This window comes from Nicotiana sylvestris, chromosome 6, assembly GCF_000393655.2.
Source record: "Nicotiana sylvestris chromosome 6, ASM39365v2, whole genome shotgun sequence".
NCBI lineage: Eukaryota > Viridiplantae > Streptophyta > Magnoliopsida > Solanales > Solanaceae > Nicotiana > Nicotiana sylvestris.
Window position 1 is genome coordinate 626,785 of NC_091062.1, and position 17,926 is coordinate 644,710.

The window sequence follows — 17,926 nt, forward strand, 5'->3', positions numbered from 1 at the left end:
AACATTAGGCCTTCTTTTATAGGGGAAAATCCCCCCAACTCTTCTCCCAACCAATGTGGGACTTTGGCATTTTGCCAAACTTCAACATATAGAACCAGTTTTAGAGGCGACTAGAGTGGTCGTCAATGAAAATGTTTTTTTCTGTGATGAAAATATAAATTTTCGGTAGGTCGCTATTTAAAAAGCGATATATATCAGTAATAGCGACTAAAGTGATCACCATAGAAAGTTGTCCTGAAAACGGTAAATATATAGATTTTAGGTAAGTTGCTGCTCCGACAAGCGATATATATTGTTGCGGCATGCTACTTGCTTCACTTGCTCTCAACTCATTAATCGTGAATTCTATATTCCAGCTAGCAAACTACCCTGAACATCTGTCTTTGCGTCGTTCATTGAACATGATATGAAATCTTGGAAATTCAATCATCTTGATCAACTTAATTATTTGTTGCTTCAACAGTGTGAGTAACCATCTGAGTCATTGATTAGCCGAAATGTATATAGTCTACTAAGATTCTTTTTTTTTTCTTTTGATGATAAATAACCAAGATAAACATCTTTGTGAATTAGGGAGTGGCACCAACAATTACTCTCTTTATCCAATTATGTTGTGTTTCTAAAAGAGCCCCGGTCTTTGTGCTTTATTCAACCCTTTATGCACAGTCATTACAACTGTTTTCCCTTTAGATTGTTCCAGTTCTAGCCCCACAAAATGCCCACAATGAAGAGTGAACAAAGCAATTCATGAAAAATATTCTAAGAGGAACTTTGCTTCAGATTAGATATGTAGAACAGAAAAATAAACGAAAACAATAGCAAATTGTAAATGGTAGGTACTACTGTCAATTGGCATGTCTCTATCCATCTCCAACACAACAAACGGCCATAAGACATTAACTTCTTTGCCTCATTTAGAAGATATCCATTGTCACAAGCTAAAGATGATCAGATTTTCTTCTTGACTGTCAAGTCTCAACCAACCATTCACAAGTTCAAATCAAGAAACACCAAATTCTCCACCATACCAAATAAAATAACTGTTTGTAAGATTCAACGAATTCACGATTTAATCAAGGAACAAAACACTCATTTTCTCCAACCAATTGTCATATTCTAAACAACAAACTCGTGTATTAGTATGAATTCACATATATCCAAAGTAATCAACTAGTCCAACAAAAGTCGAACAAATACTCTGTACATGAACATACTAAATGTTCTACTCCATATAATACGCGACAAAAATCAGGACAACTGACCAAAAGGGTATCATGAAAGCACTATAAGATTGAAGTAACACTATCAAGGGTAACGCTTATAAGAATCGTCACGCCTAGTGTTTCTGAAGGCACAGCATCCAACAGAGTAGACGACGATGAGGAAGACGAGGAATATGATGTTGAGTACAGCTACCCTCTTCCAGTCACTCTTGATATTGTCTAACAGCCCGGCTTTGCAGGATTGGCAGCCGTAACACAAGACATTTGGATCGTTGTTCCACAGGCCACAGTCTGGATTGGTTGAGGATGAACTTGCAGTCCTGGTCCAGTTGGTCGGGCTCACATAGGCAAATTTGCAGTCGTTTGATGGCTTGCAGCAACCAGACTGCAAGAGTTAAACATGTCAGGAACCATATATAACAATAAGATTGGTGAAAAATAAACAAAATGGGGCATCCCCAATTTAACAAGACGGGTGAGGGGGTCATGAGGAGAAGGGACAATGGAGCAATAACACGAACTTCTGGTGACATTAGATTCAATCACATATCAAATAGTAGGAAATGCACATCTGTTTGATGGCTACAAAAAGGGGAAAACCATAGAACAAAAATAGAGATAGAAGCAAATTTTTCAGCACTTTATGCTTATTGTTACTTTTTATCAGTAAGCCAACGGACTGTAAGAGTTATGAATCTAAAGATATCCTTGGGACATGATAATTTATTTGAACACAAACATCTTTTCTTTATTTTTTTAGTTCTATAGATACACAACCTTAGCAACAGAACAGTTGCCTGATATACAGAAATTGCATATGTCTACTCACCAAAACAAAAAAATTCCAGTCAAGTCATCAAACTTTCATGTAAACTTCAGAGTCGAAAGTTTTAGGCGTAGAGTACGCAGTATTCACAGGTAAAATTTCATAAAAGAGGATGCTTTGCTTAGAAAAACAAAAAGGCTTCTCGACATCTCTACTCAAGAACCACAACCACTTAATGATGACTGAAAATGGTGCATACCTTTACAGATAAAGCCTCAACTTGTATTTATAGAAAAATCAAAATCTAAAGGCCTTCTACTATACATGAAATAAACCATAATAACTACAGAGTATCATTACTAAGGAGTATATCCTAAAATTCATATTCATTGTCAATTAATCAATGAAGAATTGGAAGAATGAAGGAACAAGAACAAAGCCACTTTACATGGCCAACCTCCAAATCAACGCCGATCTAGAGCAAAACTGATACTTAACCAGATTACAAACACATGTATACACATGCATAGAAAAAACTCTCAATTTATTAATGTGCCAAAAATTACTCATAGAAAAATGATGGAATCAATTTTATATAGGAAAACCAAGCTATGTAACCTTTCAACTGCTCCAAAAACTTTAAGCAGAATTGATATATGGAACCAAAAGAAGATCCACTCAAGTCCAGCCGAGCAAAAAACAAAGAACAGAAAAAAGATCTATTTCAAGTCATCAAACTTTCATTACTGCATATATGCTAAAAAGTGAAGGTATGCAAAATAAATACTTAAAAAGAAAAAAAAATCTCAAATTTCGAGTCGAAATATATGCAGTATTCATGGTTCATCTACACTGATGCACAAAAGAATTCCACAAAAGATGATGCTTTGCTTAAAGGAATAAAAAGGCTTCTCAACATCTTTACTCAAGAATATCAACCACTTAATAGAAACTGAAAAAGGTGCATACCTTTACAGGAAAAGCCCCAACTTGTTTTATACAATAAAGTCAAAATCTAAAGGCTTTCAACTTTATATAAAAGTAAAACCAGAAAAACTCATACTTAGAAGGAGTATATAACTACTAAAAGGTCATGTCCAAAGTATGAACAAAGCCACTGTACATGGTCAAAGTGATAATAACCAGATTATAAACATACATATATACATGTATCAAAAGCTCTCAATTTATTATGTACCAAAAATTACACCAAGAAAATGATCCAATCAAAATTTATTTTTAAAAAGCAGCCTAGTGCACTAAGCTCCCGCTATGCGCGAGTCCGGAAAAGGGGCAGACCATAAGGGTCTGTTGTACGCAGCCTTAGGCTGTTTCCACGACTCAACCTAGTAACCTCTTGGTCATATGGAAGCAACTTTACGGGCTACGGCCAAGTCTACCTCGGTTGTAATCAAATAAAAAAGGTTACTAAATATATACCTGAAGAGCAGAGAGATGTTTCTTGTAAAAATCTTCAACTTTTGTGCTAGACCCATCATCAATCAAAGTTTTGCAGATCTTACTATCCTGCAAACAACTCTGAATCCTACCCCAATGATTATTAACTCTTTTCTGTAACCAATTAGAATAATCACCAAGCCTATACTCTTTATACCCTTTACCAGAAAGTGCTTCACCAGCCCCTTTATTAGTCACAACAAAGGCAAAAATAGTGAAGCAAAAGATTAACAAAATCAACAAGAACATAACAAAAAGGTAAACCCAAAGAAGCCATGAAACTCTACAACAGGAACCAATTAATCCAGCTAGTGAAACTAACATGACAAATATTCCAAGTGCGATCACAGGTTTTTCAAGAAACCTTTCGCATTCTGTATTTGCTTGTCTTGATAGCCATATCCCTCCTGCTATAATCGGGATTGAAATCAGAAATGTGATTATGTTTAGAATTCCTACTAAATTGTTGCTCACACGCACCATTTTTTTCAGAATCAAGAATTGATATTTTGAAGAGAAGTGATTAGATTTCAACAAATTGAGCAAACCCCAGATGAGAAATTGAGGAGGATATGAAGAAACCGAAGAGGTAGAAAAATGGCGTGATTTTGGTGACGTTGTAAGAAGGTTGAAGAGGTATATAATATGGTGTGATATGGTGTTTATACAAGCAAAGAAGAAGTCTTTAGTCATTAGTGTGGCGCGTGATAGTTCTGTGTTTGACTGTGCGAGTGGGGTTGAAAGGTACTAAAAGAGTTGGAAGTGATGTGGGTCCCGGTGACTTTTCGGAGTTTTTAGCGTAATCATTTGGGAGAAGACAAAAAGGATAAATCGAAAATAGAACAAGTCCTACTAGGCTGCTAATTTTTCTTCCTTTATTTTTTTTATTTGATTTGATTTTCCACCAACCAATGTGAAAAAGAAAAAAGAGGAAAATAAGTGATTTTACAAGAAAAATCATTAATGTTTTGATGAAAAAAGTTTTGAGGTTTGCAAAATTCCCATAAAAACAAGATGGTGTAATTTGTTTGAAAAACGGTATTTGGAAAAAAAAATATATGTTCCAAAATCCTTTAAACCAAACGTTATAAACATCAACATAAAAGGTTTCAATTGATATATATTCTTACACAAAATTAATTGATAACAATAAATTTATATAAATTGTTGCATGTATAATTTCAAAAAATAGTAATTTTTACATTCCTATGCCACATAGGAAACCTTATTACCCTCAATGTTTAAAGTTTGACTTAATTACACTTAATATGCCAAATTACCAATTCTATACCATAATTAATTAAGATATAATTAATTGTACATTTTTTACTCCTTAATTAAAGGAATCTACATGTTTCTCTCTCCTAACCCCTCAGTCTCACCCACGTTTTACCCATACCCACGTTCTTTTTACCATTTTCCATCTTCTGAAACCAAATTCTCCCTCTAAATTCACAAAAAATTGAAGAAACCCTTCAACAAAGTTGGTTCCCCATTTTACTCCAGTTGAAGTTCATCAATGAAGAAAAACAAAGTTCATCAAAATTGAAGTCAAATCTTCAAAGTTCATACACACATTTACCTTCAGCTTCAAATTTTCTCAATGAAGAAGAATAAACCTTCAAAGAGACAAGAGAGCAGCAATTCCACCATTGACAACCATTAAAAAGCTCTAAAGCTTTGAATTCAAATTTAGGTTTTCAAAAATCATTATTTGTTTTGATTGGGTATTGTTGTAAATAATTGGGAATATGTTTTGGAGTTTATATCTCAATTTTGAGGGGTTTTGGTGTAGATTTAGACTTGGTTTTGGCTGAATTTCAGATTGAAACTCGAAGAAGAAGAAGAAGAAGAAGAAGAAGAAGAAGAAGAAGAAGAAGAAGAAGAAGAAGAAGAATAAGACATATTGCAAAAATTGTAGAAAAATTGTTGATAAATTGTAGATTGTTTTTTGCAGAAGATTTGTAGAAGTTTTAGTCGTTTTTGATTTGTGAAAACAGAAAACAAAGCATCTACAATCAGAATACAAATAATCTACAATTTATCTACAAAATATCTACATACTGGGTACATTGAATTTTAATATCCCAATTCTCATTCAATTGTAGCTTAATTGGTATTTTCGACATAATTGCATTTTTTGCAGAAGATTTTGTAGGAGTTTTAGTCGTTTTGGATTTGTGAAAACAGAAAACAATGCATCTACAATCAAAATACAAATGATCTACAATTTATCTACAAAATATCTACAAACTAGCTACATTGAATTTTAATATCCCAATTCCCATTCGATCGTAGCGTAATTGGCATTTTCGACGTAATTACGTTTTTTGTAGAAGATTTGTAGAAGTTTTAGTCGTTTTTGATTTGTGAAAACAGAAAACAAAGCATCTACAATCAGAATACAAATAATCTACAATTTATCTATAAACTGGGTACATTGAATTTTTATATCCCAATTCCCATCCAATTGTAGCATAATTGTGATTTTTGACATAATTACATTTTTTCAGAAGATTTGTAGGAGTTTTAGCCGTTTTTATTTGTGAAAACAGAAAATAAAGCATCTACAATCAGAATTAATCTACAATTTCTGCAATATGTCTTCTTCTTCTTCTTCTTCTTCTTCTTCTTCTTCTTCTTCTTCTTCTTCTTCTTCTTCTTCTTCTTCGAGTTTCAATCTGAAATTCAGTCAAAACCAAGTCTAATCTTCACCAAAAGCCCTCAAAATTGAGATATAAACTCCAAATCATATTCCCGATTATTTTCAACAACACCCAATCCAAACAAATAATGATTTTTGAAAACCCAAATTTGAATTCAAAGCTTTCAAGCTTTTTGATGGCTATCAATGGTGGAAAATATCTGGAAGAATATTTACTTCCATAATTGTAGCACGCCTAAATAGGAATATCTGGAAGAATATGATTTGATCTGATTTACGCCAAATCTTTTTAGAATATTCTGATTTACTCTTAAACTATTAGTAGTAGCTGAATATTCCTAATTTGTCGAGCTAAAGTTGAGGAATCAATCAATCCCAAGATTCTTTCCTGATTTTTCGTGCGTTATTAAGGGAAAATTTTGCCCTATTAATTCCTAATAAACGAATGGTACAGAAATTATAGGAAAAATGTGGACTAGGCAGGTAATTTAGATACTATGCACATATTTGATAATAAAGTTTCATATATGGTATAGGAAGGAAAAAATTCGTTTCAAATATAACTTTTTTCTTAAGAAACTGTCCCATCTCTGACGTTGACCCGATTGTGTAGTCAGCGTAACGTGTAACTTTAGCATATGATGAATCTGCTTGGAATTTTCTAAATTTAATCATTTACATGTCAGTTTTAACGATTGAAATATGTTAGTGGGAAAAATAGATAAGCTGGAATTGGCCAGAAAAATGTAATTTTTTTCTAATATAAAAGTTCATTACTCATCTTATAGTTTTTTGGGTCCAGAATCCAATTGTGGTTCTTTTGGACTCAAAATACATAAAAAGATAATAAAAAAATGTGGCAATTTTATATAGAGTGTCACAATACTTAGCGCTATACATTAACGTTAACTGTGCCGTTAATGTATAACGCCAAGTATTGTGGCACCATACTGAAAAAGCTAACACGCCCCTGGTATAGCGCCAAGTATTGTGGCGCTATACTGAAAAAGCTGACACGCTGAGGTATAGCGCCAAAATACCTAGCGCTATAAATAAATTTTTAAAAATAGAACCGTCTTCTTCATCGTCGTTCTGGTTCTCTTCTTCATTATTTTACTCCTCTTTCTTCATGGTCCCCCACCCGCTGCCCACGTTTAAAAAAAAAAATTTGGGTCCCCCCGTCACATAAAAGTTATAGAACGTAGGTCCCACATTCGAGTAGAGCTTCGTATTATTGTTGATTCATACTTCTGAAGTCAAAATTTCAATCTATTTGCTTTCCGAAAATTCTAAATCGAGGTATTTCGATTTTATTTTAAGTTGAAACTTTTATAATAATGCATATTATTTGATTAGTATGTGTTTTATTTCGGTTTGTGTTTTTTTTTTTTAAACTAGCATGTTAAATTTATCCGAATTTAATATTAGTGTTTTATAAAAAAATATCCTGATTTATATATATGTGTTTTCATGCCGTTTTGTGTTTTATTTGCAATTAAATTTTTTTGTTGTTTATGTTTAGTTTAGATTATTTTTTAGCGTAGTAAAATTTAGACCTTTTTAGGGTAGTAAAACATAGATCTTTTTAGCGTAGTAAAATTTAGAGCCTTATAGCGTAGTAATGTGTAGTATTTTAGCTTAGAATTCCTTTTGTTTAAGTATCTTATACTGGTAGTTGAAAATGCAAACTTTGTACAATTAAGTTAATAATTGTATCAACACACATAATTAGTAATATGTACAGTTAAGTTATTAAAAAATATGAATTTAAATTATAAAAAAATACATAATTATTAATGATAGTTTGGTACCACTGGGCCTCAAAATATCGAGCTCGGAACCCATAGGTGTATGTATATATATATATATATAATTTGTACAATTAAGTTATTAAAAATATGAATTTACAGTTGACGACATGGACGTGACTATACATCCCGGCCCTCGGACGTTGGATCTATCAGCCCTACAGCCCCAGCATAGATCCGAGTATATATGGGACGGACAGTTGCTTACGCAGACTTTCCGGGCCAGGAGAGTGGATCTATTGTGGGAGTTTTTGAGTCACTCCCCGCGTTCTATATCCCCGCGTGGTCCATTACCTGGAGGAGATGGGATTATATAGGATTATTAGGATTGGCCGGATACAGATCGACTATGCTTTGATCACGTCCTTGATTGAGCGGTGGCGACCGGAGACGCACACTTTTCATTTGCCCATCGGCGAGGTCACCATCACACTCCAGGACGCTGAGATTTTATATGGGTTGTCCGCTGACGGCTTGCCAGTTTTACTACCTACGACCATGAGATATTATTCGCGGCAGGCATATTGGGATATGCTGCACATGCTCGCGGGTTTCATGCCGGAAGACGAGGAGGTAGCGTCTGGGTCCAGTCGTATACAGTTGGTCCCCATTAGAGACCACCTGGTGCAGATCCACCATACTATCACCGACGAGTCAGCGGAGGTAGATGTACAGCGATATACAAGGCTGTTGTTGCTTCTTCTATTTGGGGGGGGGGTCTTGTTCCCGAACACTTCGGGGAACCTAGTGAGCCTCCATTTTCTGCATCATATTGCCCGGTTCGAGGATACAACCATCTACAGCTGGGGTGGTGCTGTTATCTCATATCTGTACAGGCAGATGTGCCAGGCTTGCATCGGCACACAGAGAGACGTTGGTGGCTTTCTGCCGCTTCTACAGGTGACAACATATTCAAATAATATGTCCATTAGTTACAATTCTACCTAGTTATAGTTAATATTATACTTTACGTTAACTTTGTATGTTAGGTTTGGGTCTAGGAGCGATTTCTGCAGTTTTAGCCACCTCTACCACAGCTACCGGCTAATGTAGAAATTCCGCAACTCCCTCTAGCCTGTAGGTGGGTTATGCGTCTTACTCTTGCACGAGAGTATGATGCCCATCATAATCTCCCCCTCTGCAGGGATGTGTTGGATCTGCTGGAGGACGCACAGGTGAATATCTAACTAAACTTACCTGTTATAGATTAACTTAGTGTTGCGCATACTAACGGTTTGTGTTCGTATTTGATAGTTCATTTGGATGTCGTACAGCGATAAGGTGATAGGTACCCTGCCAGCGTATTGCACGTTCGGCCGACATATTTGGAGGGCTTCTGTCCAGCTCATATGCCTCAATATTGTCGAGCATCATGCCTCCGAACGGGTATTTCGTCAGTTTGGCCTGCCGCAGCCTATACCGACTCCGCCTGCATGGCATGCTTTATATTATGAGAGGGATGATCGGTCCAGGGATGACGACACATTTATGGCATGGCTTAACGAGCAGTTGGGTACTTGGGACAGGCGAGGGGACTTGACCCCACCTCCGCAGCACTTTCCTATTCAACATTATATGGCATGGTACCGCACTGTTTCCCGACTTTTTATCGGGAACCCAGTTCATTAGGTACACGGTCGGTATGTCCCATATGCCGGGAGACACAAGGCCCTGGTATATTTTCTGTTATTATTAATTATATACCTGTAATTTAGTGCCAAATATGTAGTTTATATTTTTTACTTTGTGCAGGCGATTGGATTGCATACCGTCTATCTTATGGGGTAGCAGATGCAGAGTCATGTCCACGATCCTGTGGCCATGCAGGAGTATAGTCGTCGATTCATGGATGTGGCTGCCCAGACACTGCAGCGAGCCCGATCGGATTAGCGTTTGGCACACGAGGCTGATTATATGGACCCAGCGTAGTACCATCGAGGTCGTGGTATCCCATGAGTTGGTGGTGCCCGATGAGCTGGTGGTGCCGGACGATGTGGTCGTGGGCGGAGAGGAGGTGGTCCCCAGCAAGGGGGCGTTGAGGCTCCTGCTGATGATGTTGCTGCTGATATGACAAGTGGCATGCATGAGACGGACATGCCGTCTTACAGCCTTGGAATTTATCGTACTCCAGTGCCATCGTAGGTGACCCCATCGGGTCAATTATTGATCGTGGGCTCAGATATTCAAGGAGTGGATTGGGGTAGATACTTCCCAGTCCCGTCTGCCACTGTTGAGGATCGACCAACACGAGATGTTTATAGTGGGCGCCGACTGAGTTATAGCTCCACATCACATGCACAGGTATGAGTTTATTAGTATTGAATTTGAATTTGTTTTAACTGTAACTTATTTATTTTCTTTAACTTTATTAATTTCCTTTTTAAGGCTTCATGTGATGCAGCAACAGATGACTATATTCAGGATCTAGACACGATGATGGTAAGACAATATAAATTGTTGTGAATTGTTATGTAGTTTTCTATACTAAGTTTTATATTATTATGTAGCCTTCTACTGGAGCTGACAGCACCACCGATACATGTCATCCTGTGCCGCATCCGGCTATAAGGAGACGACTTGATGATGATGATCCTGATAGCGTACCCGGGCGGGAGGGGATGCGCCTCAGGCCAGTGACTGCATTGAGACACACCGGATGCAGGACACATTGACATGGTGTAAACAATATTTTTGTATACATTAACAACAATATTTAATCGAATATGCCCATTACTTTTTTTAGTTATCAATTCGTTTGATAGTTTCATAAAATAAAATTTAGAACAACACAAACACTTAAACTTAACTTTCACTTCATTTAAAATAAAATTTAGTTTAACACAAGCACTTAAACTTGACTTCCACTTCAATTAAAATTAAATTTAGTACAACAAATAAGGAAAACATTACTACAGTACAAACACAAGCATAGCAGGCCAACATAATAAAAATACATAAAATATAAAAAATACACTAAACACATACATGCCAATGTTTAGCCCCGGTTGCCATTTATTCTCCGCTCCAACCACTTAAATCGTTCTTCCAGTTGTTCTTTTTCTTCTTCTACCTCTTTCAGTTTTGCCTTCACCTCCGCAAGTTCCAGTTTATATTTTTTTATTTTCCTTTTGTGCTTCACAATTCCATTGTGTTTTTCATTTTTCTTCTCCCACCTCCTTCAGTTTCGCCCTCAAGTATGCAATAATTTTATTTCTTTCTTTTTCATGTTCCCGTTGTCTTAAACACATATTATGAAGAATCTGTAGTTGTTCTCTGTAACATTCCTGATAACATGGTTCATCAACCCATTTCTCAAAATCACAAATAGGTTCGTCAGGAACCTTGTAAAACTGGTTCATACAGTGCCAGTAGCGGCGTCCAACTTCACCCCCATCCCAACAATTTTGCATCAAGCATGCTTTTCCACAGTTGCACTTTGGTGGACGAAGAGGTTGAGCCATTTGTGAAATATTTGCTTTTAGTAAAAAAAAACCTTACTTTTAATGAAATATTTACTTTTAGTAAATTTTGAGCACACAAAATAACTACAATGAGCCCGTTATTTATAGGCGAGACAACACACACATAACGTACTATCTAATGGCGCTATATTTTGTGTGTTAAATATCATGATGTTGACAAGACAACTTTATGTCAGCTGGTCAGCTTTTTTAGTTCGACAAGACAACACACACATAACGTACTATCTAATGGTGCTATATTTTGCGTGTTAAAAATCATGATATTGACAAGACAACTTTATGTCAGCCGGTCAGTTTTTTCAGTTTGACAAGACAACACACACATAATAAGTATACCGATAATTTTATTAAATTATTATTTAAATAGGTAAAATGAGAAAGTACAAATCATAATTAACAAACATAATTTTATTTCATAAGTCTTGCAACATAGACATAACAACTAATTATTACAACATCAACTCATGGGTATTTAGGTACACTAGAAGAACACCCACCCCGAGCTTGATTACTGTTGCCACCCAAAGAACATTTTCTATGGTCGTGTCCTGTTTGCGAGCATATACCACATTTGCGCGCATAAACGGTGTCACTAACATCCATTTGGTTCCGTATACGCGTTCTCTTCTGCACCTATCTTTTATGCAAATAGGACTTGTTACACACCATTTTAAATGGTTCTGGAGGCCAATAATGCTCAGCACCCACTGGCTGCAACTGACCATTATATGTGTTTAGGTACTTGGAAACACTATATTGTTGATCAACATAGTTGGTCTCCGCATAACCAACACGTTGAAAACACTTAATGGCATGTGAGCAAGACATGTGGTAGATGGACCATTTCCCACAGGAGCATAACCTTGCAGATTCATTTACAGTATGTACATTATTACCCCGATTATTATGGATAGCGGTGCGAACTTCAAAAACACCTCTTTCGTTATCATACTGCAAAAATGAATGCCAATGTGCTCGCTGTCTGTATTTCTCAAATCTCTTCATAGGCACAGGCATAAATTCAACACCCCTCTCTATCAATTCCGCTGTAGCTGCAGACCGTTCAACAAACCTCTCCACCATCTGCTTGAACGACATCTGCACCATGGATGTGACGGGCAATTCTCTTGCCAACTTCAATAACCTTTTGAAGGACTCTGACATGTTTGTAGTAAGAATTCCACATTGTCTGCCACCATCCGCATGCAACGTCCACTTTTCAGGGTCATGTCGCATTAACCAACGATAGGCTGCCTCGTCTTCTTGCCTGATAGAATCCATATGCCTCTGGAATTTATGTTGTTAGTGGTCTATTGTTGCCATCCACATCAAATCATATAGATCCTTGTTGGGATGTGCCTTTTGGAAATTTGCCTTCAAGTGCCTCACACAGTAACGATAATATGCATAAGGTTCTTGCCATGCAGGCAAGTTCTCCACAAAACTTAATATACCACCATGCCGATCAGATATTAGACAAATACTTGAACGTTGTTTGACAATGTGCTCTTTCAGGTGGTTCAAAAATAGCGTCCACGTCTATGTGCTTTCATTGGCACAAACAGCAAAAGCTAGAGGAAATATCCGTCCATTAGCATCCACTGCCACGACTATCAATAGCTTGATATCGTACTTTCCATAGACATGAGTTCCATCTATGGATATTACGGGCCAACAATGTGAAAAACTATCAATTGCTGGCTTAAACACCCAGAACACGTAATTGAGTATGTATTCTGGTGTTCCCGAACTCTGCTCAAGCTTCCTTTCAACAATTGTCCTGAGGTTAAAGTGCTGTAGTGCGGCCATGTACTTTGGTAGAGATGCAAATGACTTATCCCAATTACCGTAGACAATTTCAAACGCTCGTTTGCGCCCGAGAAATGCCTTTCTTTTCGTAATAGTATGGCCATATTCCTGGTGAACTGATGTAATGCACTCTTTGATTGTATACCTTATGGACGCTAATAAGTACAAGAGAAATCAAGTCAATATCCAAGTTGAAGTGATTCCCGCTGAATGTGTCCATTTCGCATGTGAGGGTGGGAATGTATTTACCCACTTTCCACATACCTCTCTTCTTCTTGGTCGCACGCAACATCCAATTACATGGCCAAAACTACCTGCGGCAAACATCCTTGTATACCATCGGACTTGACTCCCATGCCTGCATCTCACTACATTCTTTTACGTTGTGCATTTTACAATCCATGCTTAAGCGCGCTTTATCAGGAAAGAGCATCCCCTTTGCAAGCATCGTTGGTCTAGAATCATCCCACATTGTTGTCCGGATTTCATCAAAATCCCTTGTGAGAGCTTTCACATCCGACACAGTTGGCAAGTTATCAATGTAAGGAATCTCCCTTGAATGAAACGGCACTTCAGACTCGTACACTCTTCATCTAGGGGGGTCTCTCTTCAAATCAGGTCCTTCCTCCTCATCTTGCTCATCACCATCCTCACGAGGAAAGGGTGTCTCGTCTCCGGATTTATCGACATTGTTATCGTAATCACTGTTTTGTTCCTCACTCTGTGCATCTGCCAGATCCCGATGTAATACGTCGCTTTCGGTCAATTGAGTGAGTACGGGTGATTCAACTTGCTCGTTTTCACTGCACAACCAACAAAAATATAAGCTACTGAATTAATAAATGCTTTCTATATGGCTATATCACTTCACTTACAAGTCGTAATGTGATGAAATTCCATGATGGACGTTTTCAATTAGGTGATGACTACCGGATGGGCCACTTGTAAAATTCATATCCGTCCGGTACCCCCTATTAAATATATTAGCGTTAATACAAATTCAATACGCCAAAAATATACATAATTAACATAAATGAAAATTGAAGTTTACCACTCGTCTTGTGAATTATGGAAAGCAGGGTATAAATTATTTTCTCGCTGCTCATTCGGCGGTGATAAGTTTAAATCAAGGAAAACTCTTTCATCCGGAACCTGTCCGGCAAAAACTGCTCTAGAATAACCACCCGATGACTAGGGGTTATCTCTACTATGCACAACCTCGTTTTTTGGAACGTCTTCGCCCTTCACGTACATCTCCAATATTGTTATTATAAGAAATTCCTGGCATTCGTCCGGAGTCCTCAGAAAATCACTCAAAGTTTCATCATCGTCGATGTTAAACTTCGAGTAAAAAGCAATCCCTTGCGGAGTGACGGAATACAGATATCTTCCGGTTACTTTAAGTATCACTGAACGTTTCCTCACACTCATTTTTTGCATCACAACGATATCAATTTATCGTACTCCATTGTAAGTGGCAATTTAACATGACACTGAGCAGGTAAACTGTAGCCTACAGAGTTATTCTTCATCACAACCTCACCCCCCAATATAATGAAACTCTTATTCTACGCTCTTCAGACATAATGAAAAAATGCTGGAGAATTTAACAACAATAAACGTTTCAACAAGAGTTAAAAATTTTTTTGAATGAATTTCTATACAATCCTAACCTCTTTATATAGGGAATGGCTAGCCAGGATTTTTTTTAATATATATATATATATATATATATATATATATATATATATATATATATATATATATGGGGCCAGGAAAAAGAGTATAGCACCAAAATACCAGGCGCTATATATAAAATTTTTCGTATAGCGCCACAATACTTGGCGCTATACCAGGGGCGTGTTAGCTTTTTCAGTATAGTGCCACAATACTTAGTGCTATACATTAATGTCACAGTTAACGTTAATGTATAGCGCCAAGTATTGTGGCACTATATATAAAAATGTCACCTTTTTATCACTTATTTATGTATTTTGAGTCCAAAAGAACCACAATTGGGTTCATGACTCTAGTTTTTCTTGTTATTTCATATATTACTCTTCATCAACTTATTTATTTAATCTGAATTGTTTGTAAAGGCTTGATTAATCAGAATTCTATTATGTTGAAAATTAAATGTTCGGGTTTATTCAAGTAGAAAGTTTTAGAGAAATTTTCATAAAGCACTATCATTTAGTAGTAATTAGTCATCTATAGATACCATTTGCTATATTACGGATTATAGATACCTTTTATCTGGTTATAAGATGTATTTAATGTATTTAAGCTATTGTATTCATGAATACAGTAGCAAAAATAGGCGTGAATCAGGGAAGTCCAGCTAATCAGTTGTTGGATTCAAGTATATTCAACTGTATTCATGGAGTGAAATATGGGATTACAGCTGGACAGATTATTGTATTCGACTGTATTCACGACGTGAAATAGGGGATTACACTATTTTTAAAACGGAAAGTTAATCAATTAACATAATAGACTCCTAATATAACTCAACAAACTCAATTATAACATACAAATTTTGTATTTTCAGTTATAAAAAAGATTCTCAACCGAAAATACCCCAAAAATATAGCAATCTTCAAAGAAATTATATAATGCATCTGATTACATAAATTATATTAATTAAAAAAACTTATGAATACATTCATGGCATATAGCGAGACAGTGAATACAATGAAATACATAGAATACAGTGGGATACATTGAAATACAATGAGAAAAAAAGACAGTGAATACAATGAAATACATGGAATACAATGAGACACATTGAATTACAATGAAAAAAAAAGACAATGAATACAATGAAATACATGAAAATATATTAACAGAAAATCAAATTGCTCAGCCCCAAACTCCATCGTCTTTGTTCAAGAACAAACCAACCGGATTATATGTCGGCGGCTGCTGTCTTTGCAATCTTTAGGTTGCCAATGCCATTTAGTATAAAAATTATCAGGTCTACCATTCTCAGAACAACAAAAGCCTTCATCCAAGAACTTACAATCCTTTGATTTATACAGTTGATAACTTTAATCCCAAACCCAATTCTCATAAAAAAGATCACAACTTTCTGCTCCCTTTTCCAAAAAATCCAACTTTTCAGTCTTGTTATATGGAATAGACGATCCATTGAGCCCAATCCACGTAGCAAACAAGGATGTACAAACAAGGCCCTTTGTTTACTTTTCTGTAATCCAACAAAAACAGACACAAGAATAAGCAAACAGTAAAGAAAAAACAGCCAAGTACACCTGGTGATGGCTCAAAAAGCTTCAAGCGTTTGAATTTCTTGAAAATTTTAAATTGGGTCATTGTGTTGAAGAATCTAGGAGATGGGCTTTGCACAAATCCGGTGGAAGGTGGAGGGGATCGGAAATTTTAGTGGGATGGGGGAAGAGAATGGGATGTATCAAAGTAGAGAGAGAAAGAAAATAGTATAATTGATTAGCGTATTTAGTGGCTTAGGACTAGGAGGTAACCAAATTAAATATTTTGCTATAAACCTTAAAAGGTATCTATAGAATATAATTTTTTTAAATGGTATTTATTTAAAATAAATAAGTTGTTAACCTTTGCTATAGGAGGTAAAAATTCCAAAATTTTACTTGATGAAAGAGAACTGAAATATTTGGGTTGAGCGTCTCTGATATACGGGTTACGGGTTTTTAGTGCTGAGTAATAGGTCAGATTCAATTAATTTGGGTTGGGAATTAAAATGGCTTAGAGGCCCTCAACGTGGCTCTTCCGTTAAAGTAAGGACATATTTGTTTAATAGTTAGACGGCAAGATTATTTTTGATCGAATAAATAATAGAGGATAATTTTAACTAATTTTCAATAGTAAAGAGATATTTTTGACCCTATTCTGTTCTTATAATTATTAGTATGCTAAAAAGGAGATAAATTACTTCCTCTGGTCCATAATAAGTGACAATTTTACCTTTTATTTTGGTTCAAAATAAGTATCCATTTACGTAAACAAGAAGGAATTAATATTATTTTTCCAAAATTTGTCCTTATTACATATTCCAATATGTCGAGGAATAATTATTTAACGTTAATTTAGTCAATACATCTTTTTTTCTCTAGGACTTTATATTTTTTTTAATGGGTATGTTAAAAATAAAATGGTCACTTATTCTGGATCGAGGAATAATTATTTAACGTTAATTTAGTCAATATTTTTCTTTCACATATCTTATGGTCTATGGAGATAGAAACTCATGTGCACACAGCCATATTCTTTTCTTCTTTTTAATATATTTTTCTCCATTGTTTGACCAGGACTTGGTTCAAAATAATCGAAGAAATATTGCATATTCTGTTATTTCTTTATCCCGTTAGGTTTGACCAAGACAACTAGGAAAAATTTAAGAAATTCATGTTACATTATTATAAGAGAAAATAAGGAAATCTGAGGAGTATACGCACTAACGCACAAACACCAATTTTCACACCTCCCAAACAATAAACTATTCGTGGCTTCGATGTGCTGGAATTTAAGATTATATATACACACTTCTACATCAATTTTGGCTATAAATGGGAAAATTTATTTTTGTATATTCAATTAGAATTAAAGAGGAGAATTTATGAGTGTATTAAAACAGTAGATGGAAAAAGAAAGACAAATAGACGATTACCAAACATTTCATTTCCAAAAGGATATTGCACATTGAATCTGTCCAAAGGGTG

At 35.9% G+C, this 17,926-nt stretch overlaps 1 protein-coding gene across 1 annotated transcript; it reads right to left on the reverse strand.

Annotated features, from left to right (window-relative positions):
• Positions 1 to 1,032: 1,032 nt before the first annotated feature.
• On the reverse strand, positions 1,033 to 4,151 carry LOC104244462 (tetraspanin-8-like). The gene is made up of 2 exons (XM_009799884.2): positions 3,430 to 4,151; positions 1,033 to 1,608 (listed from the first exon to the last, which is right to left on the reverse strand). The coding sequence occupies exons 1-2, from the start codon at positions 4,138 to 4,140 to the stop codon at positions 1,306 to 1,308; spliced, it is 1,014 nt and encodes a 337-aa protein (XP_009798186.2). The 5' UTR covers positions 4,141 to 4,151; the 3' UTR covers positions 1,033 to 1,305.
• Between the last annotated feature and the right edge of the window lie 13,775 nt (positions 4,152 to 17,926).